The sequence below is a fragment of the Gavia stellata genome, chromosome 7 (assembly GCF_030936135.1).
Source record: "Gavia stellata isolate bGavSte3 chromosome 7, bGavSte3.hap2, whole genome shotgun sequence".
In the NCBI taxonomy this organism is placed as follows: domain Eukaryota; kingdom Metazoa; phylum Chordata; class Aves; order Gaviiformes; family Gaviidae; genus Gavia; species Gavia stellata.
In genome coordinates, this window is record NC_082600.1 from 27,540,903 (window position 1) to 27,566,835 (window position 25,933).

At 41.8% G+C, this 25,933-nt stretch overlaps 1 protein-coding gene across 1 annotated transcript; it reads left to right on the forward strand.

Annotated features, from left to right (window-relative positions):
• Positions 1-244: 244 nt before the first annotated feature.
• ENTPD5 (ectonucleoside triphosphate diphosphohydrolase 5 (inactive)) lies at positions 245-25,830 on the forward strand. Its single transcript, XM_059819725.1, has 14 exons — positions 245-272; positions 5,807-6,084; positions 7,508-7,587; positions 9,593-9,736; positions 10,115-10,190; positions 11,822-11,857; positions 12,734-12,822; positions 15,506-15,585; positions 17,136-17,197; positions 18,650-18,751; positions 19,648-19,788; positions 20,138-20,194; positions 21,810-21,925; positions 22,113-25,830. The coding sequence occupies exons 2-14, from the start codon at positions 5,868-5,870 to the stop codon at positions 22,197-22,199; spliced, it is 1,287 nt and encodes a 428-aa protein (XP_059675708.1). The 5' UTR covers positions 245-272; positions 5,807-5,867; the 3' UTR covers positions 22,200-25,830.
• Positions 25,831-25,933: the final 103 nt, after the last annotated feature.

Consider the following 25,933-nt stretch of genomic DNA (forward strand, 5'->3'; position numbering starts at 1 on the left):
CTCCAGGGCAACCCGCCCCGTCCGTTACGGCGGAGGCCCCGCCCCGTTCCCTGGGTTACCGGCCGCCGCGTCGCCTGTCCGCCTGGTGCGTCGCCTTTCTCGGGACAGCCCCGCGCCCGCCGCAGCGAGAAGTGCGCGGCGGCCTGTTCCCATGGAAACCGGACGGCGCCGTCCCGCGACGCGCAGCTCACGCGACCGGCGCGTCACGCGGGCGCGCTGACGTGACACGCAGGACCGGCGAGATGTGGCGCCGCCAGTGCTCCGAGCGACCGGTGAGCGGCGGGGGCGGGGGGGAGGTGCGTGACAGCGCCGCGCTGCCATGGAAACTGCGCTCCTTCCCGGCGCCCCGCCCGCCGCCCTGTGCGAACGGCGCCGGGGTCCGGAGCGCGGGGGCTGCCGGAGGCCCGCTCGGGGCTGCCGGCGTCCTGCCGGGCGCGGCAGAGGAGCGGGCAGAGAGCCGCTGCGAGGCAGGGCGAACCACACCGCCCCCCCCCCCGCGGCCCGTGCCCGTTCCCGGCGCGCCGGAAGGGAGCTCCGCTGGGGAGTGACGCGGGGCGGGCGTCGGGGAGCGGCGTGAGACCCTCGAAAGCCGAGAAGTCGGCGGCGTTTCCGTTACTTCCCGCGGCGCTGCCGCCTGGGGCGCGCAGAAGGACGCGCTATCTTGATCGAGTATCAACTGTGGGCGGACTTTGAGGAAGAAATAAGTATTTCTGCGGGTGTTTCTGCCCGGTATTATCGGTGCCGGCTTCGGGCAGAGAGCCGCGGGATCCCGAGGGCTGTGCTCGCCGCCGCCGCCGGCGGGGTACAGGGAGGAGCCGCGGGGACCTTTGCTTGGGGCGAGAAAATGAAGGTAGGGGAATTTTTTCAGGCGTGTTCAGTGTAAGGGTTTAGGTTGCAGCTGTTTGGCGTGGAGAAAGGAAGAATGCTTTGGCGCTGAGGTGTACAAAAGTTACCGGGTCTGCAGCGCTCACGATACTCGATTCGGAAAAGGGGTGTCAGGGTGCCCGTCTCCAGATCACTCTTGGTGAAGCTCTGGCGCATGAATGCTTTCAAGGCACGCAGCTAGCAGCGTCCTGCTGAAATTTGCACGGGGGTTCTCCCCAGGCTTAGATTGAAGCAAAAGCCCTCTGCACCCAAAATCTGTTTTCTAAGAATACCGGTTGGTCCAATAAAAGATGTTATTTACAGCCCCTGTGGGTGTACAGTTACAAAGTTGTGAGGGGACGCTCGCTGACACACTGCAGGAGGGTGAGGCTAACACAGCGCTCTCTTGGAAAGCTGCCTTGGTCTAATTAAATAGGAGAATTGAAAACCCACTTGGCCAGAAACGAGAATAAATAAATAATATGTGTTTGGAGCCTCAGTACAGGAAAAGGAAGATTAGAACTGCCGATAACGCATGTTTGTGAGTTGGTTCTATTTTTTCCTAACGTTTAAAGCTCTAGATCCAGAATTTTACCCCAAATGTATGTGTGCAAAGAAAACTGTGCCGTTATCTTTATGGAGATGCAGGGAAATTCTGCCAATTAATTCAGTTATTCTTTCTGTTGTGATTTTTAAACTGTGTACTTTTAAGAAGCTTACATTTTTGTCAAAACAATCTAAGAAAGCGATTTTTTTACTAGATAAAAGTCAGTCCCAAAAAAATGTAATGACTTTTTTTTTCTGTTAAAAAAAAAAGGTTAAAATGTATTTGTCTAGTTATGAGTGTTAAGTGTAAAAGCTGCTCATCTGGGAAATAGATATTGTTACTGTAAGAGCTGCTCATGTGGAAAACAGATTTTGTTACTGTTTTAATGCAGAAAATAGACCTTCCATTCTGAATGATTTTTGGTGTGCTTGAGCAATAAATAACAATATGAATTGCATTACATGATTTGTCTATTTTGTTTCCTAAAATATTTGCCTAAATATATCCTAAATATTTCTAATTATTTTCTAATATTTTTCTTTATATCCAAATATATCCCAATACTATTTTAGGAAACAGAAGGGAAATTCTTGTGTATCTCAGGTACACTGCTTTTCCTTCCCCTCAGATGAGACAGACTCCTTTTTACAGGGAGATGCTCCTGTTGCTGTGTTTGGGGTTTTGCATGTTCTTTTGCCAGAAATAGTCAATAATGTGGGTGAGGCTTTCTTGTCTTGAAAAGTACCAGTGTTTCTGTGTATGGCAAACTCTTAAGTAAGGTTGTGTTTTGCTGTCTTAAGGTTTCTTATTATTATTCTGGCATTGGTTTTACTTTTGTTGTTTAAGGAGAGTTTTTTTGGGATTTTTTATTTGAGGTTTTTTTTTTGCTTCCTATTGAATCTTTCAGTCTTGGCAGTCTATGCAGCCTCTCACTATTTTTGGATCATACAGTCTGTGTAGCTCCCAAATCTTTATATTGGATGTGCTTCAAATTTTTGGCTCAGTATCTAAAATCTGCCTTATACAGATGATATTTACATGTGTTTCTCTGTGTTGGGGAAATGAGTGTTCTACCTTGTGTCACTGGATTCAGGCCAGCGCTGCTGAGGTCAACTGTAAAGTTTGTGTAAATGTTTTACTAACTTGTTGAACTCAGTTAACTTTCAACTTCTTGAAATTCATCCCGTGTAATTATCTGAGCATGTTTCACTGCTCATATTGAGCAATGATAAACTCAAATTTGAATAAAGCAACTCGACTGATGTTTTATGTGCCTCCATGACCTTATAATTTGCCTGATACATAGTCCAGTCCTACTAGCTGAAAGCAAAGGTGAAGAAAAGAAGTGGAGGCGCAGTGTCTCTTGTCACAGTGCTCCAAAGTGGTTTTCGTTAGGAATCTCTGGAGCGCAACAGCTGTTGCTTCCATCCTGCTTCAGGTGTGTGCCTAACATATTCACGATTGATGTTGATTATTACTGCTCATTAATAAAGGCAGTAACTGGAGCCTACTGATGATGATCTGTGTGTTTTACCTGCTGAAGTGCTTGCTTATATTAATGAACTTGTGCTTATATTACTGTTACCCTATTTTCTCCTTTTTGTTTGTTGTTCTTTTTATCCATCCTGTTGTATTCTGATAGCAGCTAGGATTTTAAGTTGTTTGAGAGGAGCTCTTTCGGAAATAATATTTTTCCTTCTCAGTAACTAATGTCTACCTCTACCCTGATTTTTTTTTCTCAATTCTTTATTCTGACCCTCTCGTTCCAAATTCCTCTTCCGTTGCCATTTCTGTTATGCTCGGCCAATTTCCCTCTCTTGTCTCTGATTTCTTACTCTCATCTATTTTTATGCTTCTTGCGGACGCTTTTTTGCTAGTGCACTTGGTTAAATGGTCTGCATCACTCATCGAGGAGGCTTAATGTGCTTTTCTCATCCTTAACGAGAAAAATAAAATCCCATGTTTTATTTTTTTTGTCCTTATGAGGAAAAAGGTGGAAAGGAAAAAAAAAAAACCCTCAGAGGAGAAGTAGAGAACAGAAAGTGTGAAATTGTGTTGGATATCTGAGAAGGGATAGAGAAGTTTAGTGAGGGAGTGTTTCATGAGAGGTTAAGGCTCATCCACTAGTAGATCTGGCAAGAAAAGTATGTGTTAGTGATGGCAGTTGCTCAGGTATTTTCGGATCATTGGAGATTCTGAGGCTTGCGTAATTGTCGCATGAGCTGTTTGTAATAGGACTCTGGAGTTTGTTCTTAAGGCAGGTGCTTGGGTTGTATTTGTGATTGTTCGGTAAGCAAAACATTACATGAGACTAACAAGACCTCTTCTGACCAGCTGGAAGGTAGTACTCATTAATGTGGCTTATGTTCTGTTAAAACAGCACACCTTGGATTTTCAGTAGACCTCCTTGCTGTGATGAAGCAAACATGGGTAATGCCAGCTGCATCTTAGTACAAATCCATAGCTGTGAAGCTGCCAAGCAGCTCAGCGCTTTTCATGAACTCTGTTCAGGATAGGACTTAAGTTGTTGCAGGTTAGAACTAAGTTTTTGCTCATTTCCACATAAAATGCAAGTGTTTTAGAAACTATGACAGTTGGAGTTGTTCTGTCATGGAGGGTAGCCAGGGCTATTGCCCGTTGGTGGAATTGTAGTCACTTCTTCCTCTTCTCAGAGTGTGCTTCTAAGGCAGGGTGGGTCAAGAGCTTGTGCTTCTGCCTGCTGTACTCTGCGTTTGCTAGGAATGGGAGGATACAAATAAAGGTCACAGAAGACAGGCAAGGTTACCCTTCTGCAGTGGGCTGTGCGTTTTGTTTGCCCTAGAGACAGCTGAACACTTCAGTGAGTTAGAGAGGCACTCGAGGAATGACCCAATGTGATGTCGTTTACTGAGAATGGGTAAAAGTTAATCTCACTTTGCTGTAACTGGGGACAAAGGTGAAGGATGGAAATAATAAGTCGTACAAGGGCTAAATCTGGGTGGATTTAGCTAAAAGGTGGTGGAGGATAAGTGAGTTCTTTGGGCATGGGAGAAAGGTGTGTGGAAATAGAGGTTGTGTCAGGTTCGCATAGAAAGAAAAGGAGAGAGGTTAGGATTAGAAATGAATAAATAAAGATTTTGCAAGAATCAGCATAGTGGGGCTGAACAGGCTGCTAAAAGACAATCAAATATAAGGGCTAGAGGTAGGTGAGGGTCTCTGGCAGAGCAGATGAACAGGTGTATGAAGTAGAGCATTCGGTGCTGTGGGCAGATGGATCTGTTACCAAGTGTCTGGAGAATGATAAGAAGCTGTTTGCACCTTCCATGTGCTGAGTGTTCTGTGTGCATATCAATGCAGGCAATACTGCATATGGTGGGGCATCTGGCCACATGCTCTTTTCCGCTGTTAAAATGCAAATAACAAAGACAGCTATATATTATCCTCCTTTTTACCTGGGCGCCTAATGAACCCTATCATTTCTGTGCCCGTATTTTTCCTTTATTAGCATTTCTTAGGAAAATTGTATGCAAAGAGATACGTGTTAACAGAGAGGAGGTGTAGTGGTATCTTGATATCCAATACTGCATCACAACTCTGGGGCCTTGGCTTATAGAAGCTGTTAGAAGCTGTGTAAGCAACCTGGGTGTTCAAGACAACTGGTCTAGATGTGTGAGTGTGGTGGGGTTTTGTTGAGTTGTTTTGTAATTCTGAAAATGAAAACTGTGTCAGGAGAAAATGATGAAAAACCAAAATGAAGACAGAAGGGAAAAGTATGAAAAATACTGAGAGGCAGAGCCCAGGTGCACCTTACAGTTCACTCCCTCTTGTGCAGCACAGGCTTTTCTTGAGGATGAGAATGCTGCTGGAAGGATATGCCTTCACTCTCTCTGTGCGCTAATGTCTCCCAGCAGCTGTTCTTAGCCCGAAATGAAATTCTCTTTGTTTGTGACTCTGAATAACACTTGTGTTCTGCCACAGCATCTCAAGTGTGTAAATGTTAGGGCAAAGCAGTTATGCCCTGAGCTCCCTTTTGGTGATGCTTCTTTTCACTTAACATTTGGGCTTTTTGGAGGTTCTGGGGACTCTAAATGTTGAGAACCTTCAAGCCAAATGAGAGAAAAAAAAATTATCTAAATAAAGTCAAAACTAGAAATAGTGGGAAGCAAACTACTTTAACTCTCCTGCACTGGGGAAATGGATAAACGTTTACTCTGAAAGCAAATCACTTAGATGCAGCTGTAGCACTAAGTGCAGTAAATCACATCTTTTGGATGAGGTGTTGAAAAGCATCTAAAGGGCAGAATATACGTGTACAGACTGATTTTTTTTTTTTTTTAAGGTTTTTATTTTTCCTACAGACTTTTTAAGGAGAGGGCTCTTGGTAACTTCTGTTTCTGCTTGTTTTTTTCTCTACAGGACCTACTGCAGCTCTGTGATTGCTGATCCATGCTTGACTGCCTCAAGGGGTTTTAGCAAGATGTCATCTTCCACACTTCCTATCCTTCTAGCATTGGCATTTTCGTCTTTGTCCTTTGTTCTTTCCCATTCAAACAGGGAGATGTGGTTTCAGGATTTCTTTCCACCTAATGTGTGCCCTATAAATGCCAAAGCCAACACTTTTTATGGCATAATGTTTGACGCAGGAAGCACTGGAACCCGGATTCACATTTACACCTTTGTGCAGAAGAGTCCAGGTAAGACCCTGTGTCAGTTTGTGCACTTGGAGTATGTTGACTTAGGTTCCAACTTCCCAAAAGAGGATTTTTTTCCCAACACAGCATTTGGGAACAACTGAAGATTTCTACAGTTTATCCTTCAAATAGAATCACAGAATCACTAAGGTTGGAAAAGACCTGTAAGATCATCAAGTCCAACCTTAAAAAACCAAAAAACCACCACCCACAAAAAAAAAAAAAAAAAACAAACCACAACACACCAAAAACCAACCCACCCAACACCACACAGCACCATGCCCAACCTCTGGTCCTCTGGCAGATGATTATTGTCCATTTGTGGTGGTGTTTTGCTGTGAAATTATCTTCTTTGTAGACCTTTTGAAACTCAGAGGTTTAATTCTGGGTATACTGGAGTGTTCTGCATTTCCAAAGATTTTAATGTATGTAGCTGTTTAAAGGAATGTCTCACTGCGTTGGAAAGAGACTTACACTGTTTTTGTCAAGTTGCTTGTTACCTTGAATTATATCGCGAGATACTTAAATTCTGCGTATGTTTATATGTCACATTTTGTAGCAAATTAAAATCAGTAAATTAAAGAGTTATAAGCACCGAAGGTCTGAGCTGTTTCCAGGAGAACTCCTGTGCACAGATGCACCAAGCTCCAGTATATCTGCTTCTGACACAGCGCAGAGGTACCCAAGTTGGCTGCACACGCAACAGGATTCAAGAGGGTAGATTTAGCTTGGATAACAGTGAGCCAGCAAATTTGCAGAGGTTGAAGGCTCGTTGATAGGACTCAGCTAATAAGCTCTTCAGGGCCATGCATAGTACCTACATGGCTTTACATGATTTCAGCCTTAGTTTGGAAGGACTGGTACAATGTCCACCTCTGATGGACTCAGGCTGACTTGTAATAGGCAATACTCTGGGATAGCTTCTAGACCCAAGCTGCTCTGGGAACAATGGTCACACTTGTTCGGCTTTGCAGGCAAGTGCTTGAGCCCAGTCAGCTCTGTTCTGTGTTTGTGAGTTGGATGAATCACCTAAGGATAATCAGGAGTTGATTCTGTGTGTCTTAATATGAATTAGTATTTCACAATTAGCTTGGGGACAGAAAGGGAAAGAAAATTTATTAAGATTAGGCAACAGTCATACTACATTGCTATAACTCATTGTCATTCACAAATGCAAAATTAACATACTACTAATTATAACAACATGTTCTTAATAAATTGTTTGTGAACTTGGAGGATACAAGGGCAACATTATGTTAAATATGTTCCTGAAGTGAAGGAGCAGTGTTTGTTTTGGGAGGGGAATAGTATTGTTTGCAAGGGGAAATCAAGGTTAGTCACTATAGGGGATGCAAGCAACCTTTTTTGAAACTAAAGAAAAAGATTCAAGTTGTTGACTGTTTCATGTAATGTTTCATTTGTGCAGAAAACCCTCTAGAGTTGGAAGGGGAAATCTTTGAGTCTGTGAAGCCAGGTCTTTCTGCATATGCTGATCAGCCTGAAAAGGTAAGGCTCTCCTTCATTCCCTGTGAGCTGGTCTTGCGTCTACTATCAGTTGGACTCTTACCAAGCAGTTCAAGTATTACTAGTTGTAATTGCAGAGAGTCAAGAAAAAATGTAAAGATTCTACTGCTGGCTCTCTAAACCTATTGCTCTACTTTTGAGAATTAATTTCTACACAGTGAAATGGGAGCCGTTGTTTTACATACCTCATCAACGGAACAATGGTTTAATTGCTTAAATGCTATATATAACCAGACTATATACCTTTGAGAATTTCAAAGACAAAGTGATTTTTGGCTCTAGCAGCATCCATATTCAATGTTTATTTCCCTTATAGCTACCCCAAATATGATGAAATATATACTCTTGTCTCATTCACTAATAATTTTCTCAGTTTTTTGTTTTGGTTGAAATTGTCAGTGCTGGTCACAGTTCAAAATTGGCATATTTTGATTTGTTTAGTTTAGAAGTAAGGGGTTAAGACTGCGGGGGTTTTCTTTTTCAGTCATGTTAGACTGACAAGCAAAGAGGATTCATTTCTCTGACTCCTACAAATGTTTAATTTTTTTTCATGTGTACAGTCAGATCTAGAAAAGTTCATTTTTAATATGTTAGGGAGAAGGGGAAGAATAAAGCTGCACTTAGCAGGTTAAGTCAGGCCTTAATATTTCTCAAAGTGTATTCTCTATCATCAGACTTCCAATAATTTGTTTTGATTCTTTGCTGTTATCTTTGGAACCATGGCTTGGAAAACACTACTCAATGATACGTAGGATTTGTTTCAGTCATGCTCAGTTCAAATATTTGATTACAGTTGTAGCTGAATAATGATTTACGTACAGGCAGTTACTCTTCTACTGCCTCAGGACTTTTGTTGTTTTGTTTATATAGAGAGTTTTTCAAAACACAGTTGGACAGTTCCATTTCCCACAATCAGATGTATTAATTAACATATAAATTTATTATTTTAATAAGAAATTGAAGTTAGGCGCAATCCTCTTTATTTTCAAATGGGGCTGTTGTGAATTCGTGCACAGTACACTTGATCCGTGCTACTCCATTGGATCAGGAGTCAGAAACAAGCAACAGAGCAGAGAGAGCTAAAATAATACTGTTGTTGTGATACACAGGGCCAGTCCTGAAGTAAGCTGTCATTTTCCAGATCCCCTGTGCTGACAGTAAGCTCTTTCACAAGCTAAAGGAGGTGCCAGAGAAATGATAGACTAGATACTCCACCTTGTGTGCTTTAGCAGTGTTGGAGTTGGGGGCTAGCATAGGGGGAGTTTCAGGTTTCTCAGTTTGTTCAGCTGCATTCAGTGCTACAGGAATTTGAGTGAGAAACTTCATGGAAAAGTGAATGGCTTTTGGATTTTTTTTTTTTAAATTTTGATGAGATCTCCCATTATTTCACTAAATTGTTTTGTTTGTTGGGTAGGAGAGGAGAAGAACTCACCCCAAAAGAAGTTTCTAGACATTTCATAGGAGAATGTTTATTGCTAACACCGGACTGTAATTGTTAGAACAGTCTAAAAAATTGGGAGCCCAGCAGTGATGCCTGTACCTCATGTGGTAACCATTCTACAGCTGGGATTTTAATTACACTACTTGCTATGGACACACTTGGAATTCTTACATTGCATTTAGTGAAATCTACAGACATTCCTCCTGACCTTTGCAGCTTCAGTCCGTAATTGTAACATTTAGTTTCATCTTATTATCCAGATATTGTTACCTCTCCTCCCTCCATCCTTTCAAGTAATACTTTCCACAAACAATGACATATCTCTTGCCTAAAATATATCTCTGAATACACTCATCCTTCCAATGCAGACATTTTCTCTAAGGTTCTTATGAGATGTCTAGCACAGTTTTTATCCTTATCTTGGGTGAGGATGAGGAATCTTCTGCTATTGAATACTGGTTTCACTAGTGTTGAGGGGGAATTGGGAGGCCTATTTTCTGATGGCCTGTAGAAGGAAACCAACAAACAACATCTTTTTCCTTTTAGGGTGCTGAAACCGTCAAAAGATTGCTGGATATGGCCATAGATGCTGTGCCACCTCATCTCTGGAAGACGACCCCGGTAGTGTTAAAAGCCACAGCTGGACTGCGCTTGCTGTCGGAGGAGAAAGCTCAGGCTCTGCTTTTAGAGGTAATACTAAGATCTTTTGGATGCACTAGTATTGCTCTCCTGTTTTGTCTTTCATGACTCAGTTCTCCATTATATTTAGCATAAGAGAATTGCAGCTGTGAAATGAACTGTAATCCCATGATAGTATGAAACTCATGGACTTTACAGACTTTCTTGTATGGTCCTGAAATCCTGTGTTTTGATGTGGATAGAAGGCATGGGGAGAGAGAACTACAATACTTGTTTTTCTTTCCTGGCCCTTGAAAGAAGGAGAATTTTGTCTTCTCCACACACTTGTCTTATTTTATACTGCTGTGAAAAATAAAACTTTCTCTGTCACCATCAGAGCAGAACAGGACTCTTAAGACCAAGGAACCTAATCATTATTTCTTTCTTCAGGTGAGAGAAGTCTTTGAGGAATCACCATTTCTTGTTCCAGAGGACAGTGTTAGCATCATGGACGGGTCTTATGAAGGTATGTTTTAGAAAGAGGAAAAAGTGAAAGCAAAGAGAAATGGGGGAAAGAGAGAAAGAGATTTTATGAACCTGAGAGGGAAAGAGAAATGGTCACTAAACTGAGGGGAAAAAATAAAAGGTTTCTAGCCCTGTTTGAAACAATGCAATCCTGCTTTTCCTAGGAGAAGCTGATTACTTGGTCACCTGTTTTGCTACAAATGCAGATACACAAAGAGTTTTGAGTTAGCTAGATGAAGGTTCATCCAAAACCTTCTGAGGTTCCAGAAGAGAACCTTATCTCAGAAATAAGTATGGAGGCTAACCAGCTGAAGTCTGCTCTTGGGAACTCGTGGGAAAAAAAGACGGTGTCCACCTCTGAAAGGCTACACGATGATATATAGCAAGCTAGGAACCTTATGGGAAGTGCCTAGTAAATTCTGCAATATCAGCATTAAAAATAATTATTATGATTAGGTCATCAATTTTCGGGTTAAGGTTGGAAGCATTGTGAATATTAGAGGAGAATGAAGGATAATTGGCAAGTATTAAAAAATTAGGTAACAAATAATAAAACAATAAATTAAAAAAATATTCCGTTTGGAAAAATGCAGCTAGTAAAGTAGCAAAGGAAGTAACCTAAAATACAAGAAAAGGTGAAATATGTGGTAGGTTTGGAGTGAGTGATGATTTTGCTGTGCAGAACAGACCACTGTAACATTTTGGCTACATATCCAGACATACTACCTGAGAGAATAGACAGGTAATAATCCTTCTGTATGGATGCCTGATAAGAGCCATCTGTGATGTTAGATTCAGTTCTGAACACTTCATTATGGCAGATATATTGCCCATTTGGAAGGTGTTCAAGGAAAGCAAAAAGAACTATCACAACACTTATACAACTAATAAATGGAGGAAGATTAAAGAGGAAAATCTGTTCATGTGGGCCAAGAGAAAAGGAGAAGTAACATGAAGTCTGCAAGTATTTGATGAAGTACAGTGCAATGTGGAATATGTCGCTAGGATTAACGGGTGAATTGTATAGTAGGGAGAAGTGTTGTATTGACAATGAGGCATAATAGAATAGAGCACAGTGTAGCCTGCCAAGGTTTATTTTAAAGTCCCACCTCTTCTACTGTCACATGTTTGCCTATGTTTGGGTGAGAATCATGCCAGCGTCAAGCAAGCTGCTGGAGTCAAAGAGGAGTTGTTTGTGTTTTACTGATTGTCACTATGTCTGTAGTGCAATTAGAGAAACCACAACATTAAAACACAGAGTGGTGTGTATGCAGTTTTCAGATTAGGAATTGAAATGCTGGGGGGAAAAAGTGCCCAAGGAAACTTGCGCATTGTGTTGGTTTGTTACTTCTTTGCATATTGTTTGGATAATAGACGTGATCTGTGCATGCTGCAGTTGTGTGGATATTACAAACATTCTACCTGTCCCAGCTTAGTAGATTTTAATGAATCAATAATGCATCATACCACTTGATTATAAGTTTGAATTAATCTCTGGCGTATGGGGCGGTTACATTAAGTTAGTAATTATTTCCAGGTAAATAAATAACATGTGGAAGGGTGGTAAGGGTGGGCAGGAGTTTGTGGGAGTATTCAGTGGTGACTTTTCTTTTCCTTTTTCACTCTTTGCAGGAATTTTAGCCTGGATCACTGTGAACTTTTTGACAGGTAGTTAATTCTGTAGAACTGCTCTCTAAATGTGAACTTGAGTCTCTTCGGCAGAGGTGATCAGCCTAAGTTCCTCTGCCTTGGTTGCTATGTCCTGCTTTTCCTCCCCACTGTGGCACCAGTGCTAAAGCAGTGGATTGTCTTGGGAAGACTGTGTTCCAGGGGGTGAGCCACACCTGTAGTAAGGAGGCATCTTAATCCAGAAGGTGCCAGGATTTACTTGGGACTGTGAGGCACTGTCAAGCTGGTTTCTGTAATGTATATAGGGGAGTGGTGCTGCTAATCTGTTAGAAGGTGGGAAACGAGGTTTTACAATGTTCTTCATCCCAGCATGAACTATGCAACTAAAATGATGTAACAGGTAATGATGCACTGGTGCTTTAGCCCTACTGGCTCTAAGAAGTTCTGGGAATGCAATCCAGTGATGAGAAAAGAAAATCAGTACTCTAGTAGACACATGAGCAAGCAAAAAAGCTGCTGTGGGTGAAGAGAAATTTTAATAGCTGGTTCTGCTCTTACTATGCTTCCTCTCCTACTGCTCTTGACCAGCTATATGGTGGTGGCAAAATTTATGTACTCTCCCTGACAGTCTTCTGCAGGAGGTACTTTGTCTCTTACTTTCAGCTTTTGCTGGATACCTAGAAATTTATCTGCTGTTGTCTCTTTGGAGGTGAAATTGGAATCAAGGAAGAAAGTCCTATGAATCTTTGCATAATATCTTCTGTTTGCCTGCCTTTTTCTCTGTGTTGTTTTTTGTCTTTGAAGGCCAGCTCAGCCCTCCTGTATTGGTGTGATAAAGTGATAACTTGGTGGCTGCCTGAACATGCATGCAGTATTTTGCACTTGGGGCTGTTCTGAGCATGATGTTGTTTGCAGGGCAGCTGTCTGGCCAGAACCAGCATACTGTTGGGACTCTGGACTTGGGAGGAGCCTCAACCCAAATCACATTCCTGCCACGGTTTGAGGTGAGGAGTCGTTAAAAGTGCACGGATTGGGACTGCAGGGCCGGTGGAGAGACCTGAGCACTGCTGTGCTCTCTAATGTCATTTTGTCAGCACTGGCACAAGCAGAACATTTGTATTTCTGTTCCCTTTGACATCACCAGTTGGCGGATAGGCACTTGCAAACAAAAGAGCCTGGATAACAAGCAAGAAAAAAGAAAGAAAGCAAATGGGTAAAAACAAAGAGAAACAGCTTTTGTTTTCTAGACCCAGGCTGGGAGAGCCCCAATAATGCAGACAAATTATTTTGTATTCAGTAAATGTAGAACATTTCCAGGGAGTATTCTTGCATATTACAAGAAATTTAGGGTCTGCTATGAGTTTGTTTTTGTTTGTTTGGTTTGGGTTTTTTCCATTCCAGTCTGATAGCAGATCCTCACTAAATTTTGGAAGGGGGTGTCTCATCGGGCAAACGTCTTTTATAATAGCACAGCAAATCCCTCTTTGTTTTGTTATCAATTTCTTCTCATTTTCTTTGGGAATTCCCTTCTGCCCCTCGGTCCGTCTCTGCTGGATTTGTCAGGAATTCTATAGCTCTTTAGAAACAGTTTGAACTGGGACCCAAGGCTAAAGTTTGCATGGGAAAATGACATGGGTATTGGAATGGCACTATAGCATTCTGTGCCTTGATATTGTGAAGTTGGTTTTGTCCCCCTTTCTGAAGGAGTCCTTTGTTTAACATTTTTTTTGTTCATAGAAGTTGAGATTCTCAAAGAATGTTTGGGGACCACAAAACACATGGTTTTCATATGAGGATATTTTAATTCTGCAATAGTGGGTCATGTTGAAACATGACATGCAACCTTATCCTGTTCAGCAAAGCCTCAAGTACTCTGGGTTTGCCCTCTGTTTTGTGTTGATAACACCTGCTGAAGTGGGCACTGGACCAACAGGAAAGGGTGTTGCATGTCAGGGTTTTAGAGAATAAATAGAGCTGTGAAGTAGGCTGAACTGCAGCTCAGGATTCAAACGTCTCAGAGCCTTGCAGGAAAATGCCTTCAGGGTTTGTTACTGACCAGGACCAATGGTGTGAATTCGTAGGGCAGTGTAGAAGTCAAGGTTCATGTTGCCTGCTTGTACGCTATGTGTGCTTCTCGCCTGTATTGTCAAGTTCATACAAAAAAAGCACATACATAGCTCAGTATGTTTCTGAAGAGTTTTTCCCATCTGATGGAATTAGCAGGGATTTCCCCCTTTGATTTTCAGAGGGTTTTTTTCCCTCCCTGCAATCTGAGGCAGTCACGTGTTTGCTCTTGGATTAATTTTGAACAGAATACTGTAATAGTAAGAGATTCATTAATGAAATATAGATTGCAAGCAAATAAAGGACATAATCGTAACTGCATGGAGCTGTTTTTAAGATAGTGTATGCTTCTCATGGTATTATTGCCAAAGTGATAAGCAACTGAAAACCAATCATAATGATTATGAAATTGTCTGTCTGGTGCCCGCCTCATTTGGGAGGGGTGTGAAGTTTTCTACATTTTTGTGAAAGTAAGGCATGAAAAAAGTTGTTTTCTTCAAACAACTTTTTTTCAGGATCTCTCCTTTTAAAAAGCTTTTGTGATGTAAGGTTTAGGAACAGAACTCAAAATATGGCAGGGTCTGGGTGTGTTGGGTCAAGGATGTGACTGTCATTCCAATGAAAATCTGCTTGGGGCCCAAAACAAATTTCAGTTTGTATTTGTTCAGGAGAAACTCATGCTGAATACTGCCAAATCTCTTTCAGCTTCCAGCAGGCTTCTGTCTAGGACTCTACAATTCCAGATCTGGGTTATTTTTGCTGTATCTGCTTACTTGAATGGTAACTACAGGGTCTCTGCAGCTTCAGTCCTCTCTGAGATTCTGCTGCTTGGCCCAGAGTAACAGAGTGTCTGATAGGAATGCACGGGGCCAAGAAGGGATGGAAGAATGAGGTCACTAGCAGAGGAAAGACAGAAACTGGGATTGAGATCTTGGGGACTGGAAGTAAAGGAACAGCAAATGAGCCCTGAACTGGTTCAGATTTACAAGAATATGAGTCTAGCAAGAAGGTAGGGACTGAGTACCAGTGGGTTGGTACTGGAGGTGTGCACAGAGGGGAGACTGTGAAAGGAGGAAAACTGGAGGTGGTGAGACAAGAGGTTAATTTAGAAGAAAGCATTTAAACCTGGAGGTAAAGCAGCCCTAAGACTGGGAGTGAGTTGTCACAGTGTTTCCTTGAGTATCAGCATGACATTTAACATGGTGAAAATGTGACCTATACTTTACTTTGCATTTCCTATTCTTCTGAGTTCTAGAATTGAGATGTTTAGCCTGACTTGCAAAAGTTCATAGTGCTTCTAGTGCAGCTAGTTTCGATGGGGATTCTGTATATACAGACTAGCACATAAGTACTCTGAAAAATTCAGGTATCTTGAATTAGAAAGTATGTTCATCCTGATCTGTTACATTGAAGTAACACAAAGATGCATATAAATAAACTCAGTGTTAAAAGCTGCAGATATTACAGCAGTGGGCACCATTGGAAAACTGTTCTTTGTTTTCAAAGCAGATCAGATGAGTGTGCTGTAAACCCTATGGGTATATCTGTGATATTACTTTGAAGTTGGTTATTTTTTATTGCATAATAGAAACTAAAAGATTTCTTCTTTTACTTAACTTTTAGGAAACTTTGAAGGAAACCCCTGGGGATTTTCTTACCTCATTTGAAATGTTTAATAGCACCTACAAGCTCTATACACACAGGTGAGGAGCAAAAAGGCTGCTGTTTCTGCTGGGGAAAATCAGTCAGTCTTTCTGCAGCCCCTGAGCTAACCACAAATGGCTGTGTCATCCCGTTACCAGCTGGTGGGACCATGACGTTTATACTAGTTTTCTTATCTGCTTGAAACATTAGTTGAAGTAGAACATGACATTAATTGACTGGAAACATTCCAGGGTCATAGGTAATATCACTGCAAGGGAATATCAGTCAGTCTGTCAAATGAAGAGGAAGCATTATGAGTCACTATATTTAAGGAGAAGAATTCTTATTACTGGATTCAAGCTAAATATTCTGGACCAAGCAGAAAGGTGAATATCATGCCAGTAGTCAGAACTAAAGCTGGTCAGAGATTTGGAAAGAAGGACCTTCCTGAGACTTTTTCCTTCTTAGTTCGAAATGGCACATCTCATCAGCAACTGGACAAAAAGTAAAACCTAGACTGATGTAAACCAAAGAGAGACAACCACAGGCAGCTGATACAGACCATGGAGCACAGCGGATTCTTGAACCAATTGGAGGGGATACTTGGCCTGGAATAATATAACTGTGCTTACTGCGTTAAGCTAACAAGTTTCTGAGATGTTTGCAGTGAAATCCAGAGAGTTTACGTGCATGACTTACAGTCCAGTGAGAACTCGACCATGTATAATAGAGAGTTGGTCTTAGCCTGTACTAGTGGGATGAAGACTATCATCTCAGTTACAGAATATGCTTACTTGACAGCAAAGCTGGTTTAATAGTCCTCCTCTCCTACTGCTTACATTTACTAATGTACCTGATTGCTGTATTCACCAATACAGTCCATTAGATCACTTAAAATAATTGGGATTGAAAATCATCTCCTGAAAAATGAGGGAGCTGGAGGTTAGTTTAACTCTGATTATTCTGTAAACATTTGTATTGACATGACTAATGGGATAAGTAGCCAAACATAGAGGTGAGAATGAAAGGCCAACAGGTTTTTAATCAGGCTGTGTTGCTGAAGCCAGCAACATGTAATGGCATTCTCATAGATGTTGTTCACATCCTAGCTTGTAATGAGTATAGTGGTAATCTGTGGAATCAAACAGAGGTGAATTTCACACAAAGGCATAGCTCCCATTTAGTGGGAGGTTCTGCAGTTCTCCTATTAGTTCTGCCCTAAGAGCACACAGTCTTATGTGTGTGACATATGAATGGCCATCCTGTTCCCCATGCACTCCTCACATACCCTTCTTTCTCCCTTGTTTTTAAGACTGCGTTTTTGCTTTTCATGAATGTCTTGTAGAAATGTCACATCAGCTCTAACCACTTTCTGCAGTTTTAGATTTATGCATTTTACAGCTCTTTGTAATTCTTGGGTTTCTGTCACTCTTTTGGTACTTGGAATTCTTCTGGCAAAGGGAACTCTCTGTTTTAGAGAGGGAAGACTTATGGGAAGCAGAGGAAGGAAATTTGGTTTGGGTGTTTCAGGATTTAGGAAGAGGCTGTGGGTGAAGCATACCAGATGTGCAAGAATTAAAACACTAATGCCTTTCTTGGTTGTTTGCAGCTATTTGGGGTTTGGACTAAAAGCTGCCAGACTAGCAACGCTTGGAGCTTTGAATATGGAAGGTATGTTCATATGATAGAACATCCAAGATTTTTGAAGAGATGGTTGGACTTAATCTTGTGTCAGCAGCCCAGTTCCTGTGTCTTCACTTCTGTATCTTGTGCTTTCATATGTTTTTGCTGGTATAGATCTGTCTGGAAACAGGCTGCTGCTTGTTAAGGAGTTGTCTTGTGAGACAGCTGCTTCTCCCTATTTCTATGTTCAGCCAGCAGTGAGAATGAGTGCAAATTCCAGAAATGCACACATGGGAACATACAAACACCATGTAGACGTGGTCAGCCACAAACGCACAGCTTTATCAGCATCCACAGAAATACAAACAGCATGAATAGATCCTTCTCCTAAGGATTGCTGCTTACACCAAACCCACTTTATAGGTCTCTCTGGTATCTTCCTGGCCTGCCATGTTCCCCCAGACCCACTGTTGTATTCAATGACTAGTCTAGGTTGAAGTCCATGAGCATATCACACACGCTTTCACTCACTAACCTGAATGCATACTCACATTCCTGAGTCTTTCCAGTCTCTGACCCAGACCTTAAGTCCTTCCAGTCTTCATGCCCAGACCTTGGGCCTTTTGTCCAGCTTCTGGCCAGGACCTGGGGTCTTTCCACCTTCTGGATTCTTACTTGCCAGCTAAATGGACTTGCGTTAATTACTGGAATGTACTCAAATCAAAAATAGTTGGTAATAGGGTTTAAGAAGAAGATAGGACAGACTGCAGTGATTGGTCACAAGGCTCAGCCAGAAAAGCACACTGACCAGCTGCCTGATTACTTGTGCTTGCCACCTTCTGTCGTCCCCTCCATTTTCCCATACTTGTACTTCCCTGGTCCCTTGATTCACCCTTTCCCTTTAAGCCTTCCCCTAAACATCCCATAGTAAATTTTGCACAGTCCCACAATCCCCCTCAATCATTCTGTAAGAAGTTTGTTTTTTCTGTGAGACCTGTGCTGGCCACAATAATCATGTTTTCTTCTTATTAGTTACAGTATTTCTGGTTGAACCCTTCAAGGGTAACTTCAGTGGATCCTGTAGTGGCCATTGATCAGTGTCTTAGGAGTTTTTGTCTTCATTGCTCAGTTGCTTTATTGCTCTTCGTTATCTGCTGTTTGTTAGGATTTGTGTATCTGTGTGTTTAATTAATTACCTCTCTTGTTTCTTGTCTTCTGTGGTGAACAGCCATTATCCAGATATCCTTCTACCATTTATCGCTCATTCATAAATGACAAGCCCAGCTGCTCTGCAGTTTGCAGGATAAAACAGACACAACTTTTCCAGGCTGAGACTGATCCTTAATCAGTTTGTTCAGCATCCATCAATTCAGATTTGCCTACTTTTGCTTAAAGACCTTAACAAAGATCTTTCAGCCTATTCTTTCCTGGTTCTGCATATTGATCGATAACTGTGTTAAATTTTACCCTTTGTGACTCTCCCCTCTGGTTTCATTCCAGCTGTGGATGGACAAATGTTCCGCAGTTCTTGTTTGCCAAAGCAGCTGGAGGCAGAGTGGCACTTTGGGGGAGTGAAATACCGGTATGGTGGCAACAAAGAAGGTAAACTAAGGAGACTTCTTGCTTCTTGTAAGATAAGTCTTGTCTTCAGAATCTAAGTTTTTCCTTGGCAAATACTCCGTCAGTTACTTCGGGTTATGAAGGATACCTGTCCAGTCATAGGTATGGACTTTTGACAGAGCCACAGAAAAATCTGAAGATGTAAGAGTAGCTGGCCTGCACGCTCCATATTCTGAGATCACTCTCTGTGATCTCTTATTACAAATGTTACCTTTATAGGAAACATTAAGAGTTACTTGTGCAAATAAGAGAGCTTTTTCTGAGGCTTTGAGCTAAGTGCAAAAACTGTGGCTGTGTTAGGGTACAGTAACTGGTAGGCCAAACCAATAGGTGGAACTATTTCTTAAGATACTATCCCTAATGCTGCATATAGAGGGTGAAGCTGCTACCCTCGGTGACTAAACAGAGCCCTTTTGTGACTGATTTGCTTTGCTTTACAGTGGGGAACACGAAAGCTGAGTTGCAGATCTGGTGTGTGTGGAGTGGATTGATAAAACTACAGTGTGAGGGAGAGGGAGAGTAAGGTTTTATCTAGCAGGTGGTAGCAAATGAGTAAATGAGATTCTGCTGACCACAGAACATAACAATGGGAGTTTTGCCTGATGTGGAGGAAGCTTTTCATGCACCTACACTAGTTTGTGCAGCGCACCTTTCAGATATTGCTATGATCTGCTCTAACCAGTTCTAGCTGATGATGGTGATTTAGAGTCCTTGTCTACATGCAGGTGCCATGCTGGATTACAGAAGGGATATCTTAAGTTCTCACCTCTTCTGATGCTTTAATCTCTGCGTCTTCCCTTTTCCATCCTGTTGCTACTGATTCTTCTGTCTCCTGGATATGCCTCTTTGGCTTACCCCATCTGTGTTTGTCCCGACAGGAGAAACAGGATTCAAGCCTTGCTACTTGGAAGTACTCAAGGTTGTCAAAGGGAAACTGCACCAACCAGATGAGATTCGTGGAAGTTCCTTCTATGCTTTTTCCTATTACTATGATCGCGCAGTTGACATCAACCTAATTGGTAAATTGGGTTGGGATAATCTACTATGTGTGAACATGTCAACCAGAAGGTGGACAGAGGAACCCTGGAGGCTGGAGCCATGGGGAGCAGGGAAAAGGAATGGTGTTGAGAGAGAGGAAATACACCAAAGGCCTTCAGGGAATGAACACGTATCTGTCAGTGCAGTTTGATGTTCGGAGTTCAGCAGATGAGACTTGTGCTCTGAGCTCCAGTTATACCTGCAGCTCTGTCCTCTTACCAACAGATCTCGCTCCTGGTGCAGCTTCACTGAGTTGCACTCTAGGGTCAACTTAGATATAGAACACAAATGCTTTAAGGTCTATGATGATGTTTTCTCACCTCTTTTCAGATTATGAAGAGGGAGGTGTTCTGGAAGTGAAAGATTTTGAAAGAAAAGCCAAAGAAGGTAATAGTCATGAGACTTGGGAAACTGGTGGGGATGAGAAATAACAAAAATATGAATGTCTATAGGCAGTACATAATGCGAGTTTGACTTTTAAAAAGAAGTTTGTTTAACCTTTATTCCATTTATACCTTCTATGTAATGTTACTTCGATTTTATTAGCCAACACCTGTAACTGTTGCAGAAGAAAGTACTGAAGAGCAGTGAAGGGAAACAAACTGTTAGCGGCTTCACGCTTCTGTTCAGGAGAGGAGGGAGATAGTTCATAAATGTCAGTACAAAAGAAAGTGGATTTGCTGTATCAAGAGCTCCTTCTGTCAAACTGGAACTCTGAGTTTAGGAGAATGCAGACTTCTATAAGTCTGTCACCTTAAATCAGTTTTAATCTAACAAAATGGAGGGAGACAGCAGAGGTTGTTTAAGTCTGACAGCCTCTTTGCATTCCTTTCCCTCCCCCTGACTTTTTTTCCTGAGTGCTTGTTCCAGTTTTGTACCTACCTCCTGTGAGGAAAAAAAAAAGAGCTCCCACCTTGCCATGATACTGATGGCTAAAACTTTAGCTTACGGAGCAAGACATTACCTCTGAATTGTGATAATCCTCATGATGATTAGTAGACTCTATTTGTAACCAGAAGATGCTTAATTATGTAGTTCAGGACTGACTTTTTTCTAAAACAGGACCTAAATTCTAATGACTTTTCAGTTAATCTCCCTAGAAACTCAGATGGTTTTGAATAGGGGGATTAGGCTCTAAAATTTGAGTGTGTTTGTTTTGTTTCCCTGGATACTGAGAGAGCTTATTTTCAAAGATGCAGCTAAGATGTTATCTAACACCATCAAACCATTTATTTAACTTTAGAGCATCAAGAGATCAATTCTGTGATCCTAAATTAATGGTCCTCTTTCTCATTTCAACAGTAGGAGGATGCTGCTTAGTAGTTTCTAAAAATAAGTGAACTCTGCTCTTGATACTTGTAGAACAGGGCAGTAACAGTAGGTCCAGAAGACAACGCTTAGTGTAAATCCATTTCCCAGTCACTGTCACCCTTACTGTGGAATCTTGACTTAGCTGCAGCGAGGGAGTGGTTGGTTGGGCAATAGCCTCTTCCATGTCCTTGGACATGTGTGGTTGGAAAAAAAATTAAAGGAGGCTGCCAACCTAGAAGGCGGAGTCCATTACTGGAGCCATCCTTGGAGACTAGACAAGGAAGACAAATGATGCTGTGTTCTTGAAAGACTAAGTAATAACCAACTCCCTGCCAGTTATCAGTTGAGCAGAGATTCAGACTTCAAAATAGCTATGTGGATTATGTAGCTGTAATAAAAGATGTACTTATGATGGAGTTCAGAGAAACTGGACATACTATATGGTTTATTCTCCAAGATAGAACAGCTGTGTTGCGTGTACCATGTGTTGCGTGTACCATGTGTTGCGTGTACCATGTGTTGCGTGTACCATGTGTTGCGTGTACCATGTGTTGCGTGTACCTGTAAATAGAAGTGGGTGGCTTGTTTTAGTAGGCTTTGGCTTGAGGTCAGTTCAAATGCATAATGTGGATAAAAGGTCCTTTATTTTGCTGAGATGATACCTTTTTTTTTTTCTTTCTTCCTTCTCTAGTCTGTGATAACATGGAGAGGTACAACTCAGCCAGTCCTTTCCTCTGCATGGATCTCACTTACATCACTGCTTTACTAAAGGAAGGTTTTGGATTTAGGGACAACACACTCTTACAGGTCAGAAAAACAGTTAAATCCCAAAGCCAGCTTCCAAATTTCTCCTATCAATCAATATGCATTAATTATTTTTTCTGGCTAATTATCTACTGAATCTTTTCAGGGTCGTTACATGTAGTTGCTGTCATCTGTGCAACATATGAATCGAGAGAACTGTCAGGAACAACTTCTCTTTCTTCCTTTACAGTTAACAAAGAAAGTGAACAACATAGAGACAAGCTGGACTTTGGGTGCTACTTTTCACCTACTGCAGACTCTGGGGATAACCTATTGAGCTGTGACATTCCTGCGGACTTCAGCATTTCTGAAAAGCTGAGAAAGCAAATTGAAATCTCCAGGTACGTTGTTCAGCTGGAGTTGGTCACACAGCGTAACATGGACCAAATCTATAGAACAGATATTCACCCAGGATTAGCATTGTGCATAATGAGAGTTGCCACAGTATGATTTATAATTGCGATTGCCATAAATGATCCAGAAGCTGCCTTTTGAAAGTCACAAGGCCTAAACTCCAGCAGAGCTATCCGCAAGGGGCTCAAAGCCAGCTTTCACCAGCACGTTTGTAATAGCATCCCATTCCTAGAAGCACAAAGTACCTGGCATGTGGTGGTAGACTACAGACCAGTGATTTCCGGTCCCCCTTTTATTTTAAACATACATAACTTAATTTTGTTTGTGGGATGTTAAATACAGAAATTAAAGATGGCATCAATAGTCATTCAGAGAAAAGTGAACAACTCTGGATGCTGCCAGCCTCAGTGTTCCAAGTTGTTAGCTGTTAGCTTAGCTAATACATTGCAAGAAGACTCTGGTCTTTCAGGAAGAGGCCTGCTACAAGCACACTTTGGGCATGGTTTTGAGAAAGGTGTTGGCTAAAACATAGGTTGTAACTTACTAAGCATTTCTTTAGGCAGCAGTCATTTTCTAAGCAGAATGTGTGCCTGTCTGTGTTCCTTTTTGCTGCCCTTTACAAATCTGCACAGCTATACCGTACATCTGGCTACCAGACCTGATAACTTGATTCATTTAGCATGTAGTCATAACCCATAGTTGTGCTGGCACAACTAGAGAGCAGTGCCAGCTATTTAAATTCCACTGCCAAAAGAAATGCTTATCACGTTACGCCCACAGGGATATTAAGGGTGCAGTCAGATGAAGTGCCTGATTTGATAGCTCACTTAGCTGCGAGAGGCAGTTCTGTTTCTCTGCTCTCAGCAAGGCACTCCTACAGCCTGCCTTCCTCTGATGCTCGTGCTCCTTGGGTTCTTTGGTGAACTAATTCATGACACCAAACTCGAGTTAAATCAGCTCACCAAAGAGTCAAGTCTAGTGCCAGCACAAGGGCAATAGGCATTGCACAGCCCAGAGAGACCTGCTGGGCCAGCGAGCTGTGAGAACACCACAGCCCATTTTGTCGGAGTGAGCTCTAAGTTGTGGTTTCCTATCTGAAAGTTGGGGCTTATCCCTTCCTGCGCTCTCCTTAGGAACATCTTCTGAATGCAGAGCTGTGGTGAAACAAGGTGTTTTTTCAGCTGTTTAACAGATGAAAATAGGGAGAGTAGAATTAGCATCAGAAACAGAGGGAGAACAAGAACAGAAGTAGCTTTACTTTCTTATCCCTTGGTTGCTTATCCTTTGTTCATTTTAAATTGTTTTAAACTTCATTTCTCTTTAATTCAATATAGTGGAGTTAGACCCATAAAATGGTGTATGCGGCCCTGCATTGCTCTGGAGTTATTGTTATTATATACAGAAGGGCTTTAGGAACAGTGCAACCAATGAAGGGGTTGCAGCTGTTTAGGAAGCCCAAGACTTCTGTCAGGATACCATGAAGCTATTTGCATAACAATTTAAAGTGAATCTTGCCATCTCTTTCACACCAAACACATAGAAGCAATGAAAGGTCAGTATTTTAAATAAAGTGTCTTGTCAGATAGGCTAGAAAGCTGGGTTGTAGGATCCTGGTTTTCTTGTTTAAATGGCTGTGGAGAACATCAAGATTGCTCAAATACCTTGAGGCTTCAAGTGTGGACCTTGCATTGTCCTAAATAGAAACAGCTGCAGAGACAACTTTTTCCACCCCATGAAATAGTTCGCAGCTAGCTCATCAAATATTAGTTATCTTCTACTCTCCATGGAATGTGTAAGGTAAAGATGAATTTACCCCAGTCGTAAGAACAGAGGTATTACGCATGTGACTAAGAGAAGCTTTTATTCACGGATCTCTTGTGCTGAACACTTTCCTGTCAGGCATTTGCGCTTACCTATTTGCTGTAACACACCTTTATCACTTCTCTAAAACCAAAGACTGCCATCATGCTACCTTGTCTGCAAACTGGATTTGAAAATAATTGTTAATTCCCAGCAAGGGGAGGAAGTAGCGCACTCATGCCCTCACTAATCTTGCCAAGCAGTTTGGAGACTTAGAAATTTGCCTTATGGGGAACATTATTCCACTTCCTCTAGTTAGTAGCGCAAGTTTGACTGTGGCTGATTAAGCTACCCCCTTCTCATGTCAGGTTTTACAGTGCTAGGGTGCCAGGCATGCTTTTGATTGAACAAGTTCAGTCAGCAACAGGAGCCCAAGGGTTGGGGATGGAGCTACCCGTACTTGTCCCACCACTGACACCTTGCTGTAAATTCAGGCTGTTGCTTTGAAATATGAAATGCTCATCCTACCTATACTCCTCCTTGCCAGAATCTGTTTTGAGATTCATGTCAGGAAATTCCTCAGTGTCACACGAAACTTCTGTCCCTTCCTCACTAGGAGCTTCTGTTTGAACACAAACAGAACGTTTGTTTGAACATTTCTTATTCCCCTTCCTAGTGTTTGGCAAAATTTAGTATATGGTCTTGTCTACACAAGGTGACTGCAAATGCATTCATTTTGTCTTCAGTGAACTATTGCATTCACTTTTGTATTCTCAGAGAACATGGGGTTACTAGCCAGGCTGCGTTACTCCTGAGAACTAGCTAATTTAATAATCCAAAAGTCTTCTTTCAGTCTGAGCCAGTGCTATGACAAACTCTTACTAGATCTTGGGGCTGAGAGCCATAAGCAGTGAGGCTGTATGTGAAACAGGAAGGGAAGGTGGGATGTTATATGTAAGGAATAAGCAGCAGCAGTGTATCTGCCAACTGAATAGACGCTAGCCCTGAGGAGTACTTAAGGGTTTGGTTTTATCTGAAGGGAGGATGGTCCAGAACAAGACAGGTACCATGCAGAGGAAGTTCTTTTCTGTGTTCCTTGCCTCAGACTCTGGTACTAGAAATGCTAGGTGGGAGCATCTGCTTTCCAATACCAAAGTTGCATTAAATCTGAATGCTCAGGGCCTTCATTTGTCAGTGGCACAATTCATTACCTGAAGCAAAAGTGCTGCTCTCTATCAGGGGCCTGATCCTGCAGTCACGAGAGAAACAAAAACTCTGCTCAAAGGTTTCTTTTGCAAGAAATTGCAGAATTGAGTCCCTGCTGTTTACATCTGAACTACTCAAGGTGGGTGGGGGATCTAGAGAAGCCAGTCAAGTCCTCACACTTACCCTAGTGCAATGAGATTATTTATTAGCTTAACTAAAGACTAAGCAGCCTTTTAAGAGAAGAGTTCTACTTGTAGCCCTGATTTTTATCTCCTCCTTTGTAACGTCTTTTAGCCAGTCACTAACAGGGACTACCTAATATGAGTGACTGAAGAAGCACAAGTAATGGCTTTCAGTTCAAAACTTATGTTTCATTCTTTCTGATGTTAATTCCTGATACTGGTCAACCATCTGTGTACATCTTGCCCATGGGCAGTGCTCACTTAATGTTGTGAGTGTCAAATGTCTAATGCAGGAGGCTGGTGTTTGGAACCTAAGACAGAATATCTTGAATGTCTATTTTAGTAATTAAAGCATTTTTAACAATATTCAAGATGTTGTGGTGCAGTTTTTTCCTAGATACTATTGTTGTTGTACATTTCTTTTTCATGGAGCCCTTAAGACTAGCCAGTTCCACAAGAAACACCATTA